The sequence below is a fragment of the Eurypyga helias genome, unplaced genomic scaffold (assembly GCF_000690775.1).
Source record: "Eurypyga helias isolate BGI_N326 unplaced genomic scaffold, ASM69077v1 scaffold7578, whole genome shotgun sequence".
NCBI classification, from domain to species: Eukaryota; Metazoa; Chordata; class Aves; order Eurypygiformes; family Eurypygidae; genus Eurypyga; species Eurypyga helias.
The window spans coordinates 5,230-5,808 of NW_010266219.1; the positions used below are offsets into that span (position 1 = coordinate 5,230).

Genomic DNA, 579 nt, shown 5'->3' on the forward strand with positions numbered 1-579 from the left:
AATGGTGCCTGCTATCTTCATGCCAACTGGAGAAATGTCTCTAGACGGAGAAGGCTCCGTAGATCGAGAACTGGATCTGGACCTCCGCCTCCTGTACCTATAACTTGGCATCCTGGCGTAAGGAGAACTGGAAGAAGTCTTAAGGAATTCCCTCTTGGTCTTAAACCTCAGCTCTTTGTTCTTCTCAATATAAATGTTCACAGCCAGAACACCTATGGTTTCGGCCACAATAAAAGACAGGGCTCCAAAGTAAAATGACCAACCATAGTTGTAATGGTTCTTCTTGTCCTCATCTCGCTTGTCACTTGGGTCACCTGCATTGCTGGATATGTAGACAATGATCCCTATGATATTACTTAGTCCTAGAGAGAGAAAAAACATAAATCAGTGGTTACGTGGCTGGGAAGACAAAATTCAAGCCATGTTACTTTCCGGACCTGGATGGTTCAAAAATTGTGACCAGGACATTTTATTACATTTACTTACTCTTTTATTTATCTCAGGATTTCATTTATTCTTGAAAAATGAAGAATAGATCCACATCTGGGTCACATATGCTTGCCTGGATCCCAAAATATT

The 579-nt window shown here is 41.3% G+C and overlaps 1 protein-coding gene across 1 annotated transcript in view; it reads right to left on the reverse strand.

The window, feature by feature from the left end:
• The window catches only part of LOC104513584 (voltage-dependent calcium channel gamma-4 subunit-like), a gene marked incomplete at its 5' end in the record, with an annotated part of 7,482 nt that overhangs the window by 613 nt on the left and 6,290 nt on the right, over positions 1-579 (reverse strand). The window contains 1 exon segment of the mRNA XM_010156988.1: positions 3-362. Coding sequence (XP_010155290.1) covers positions 3-362 — 360 coding nt within the window.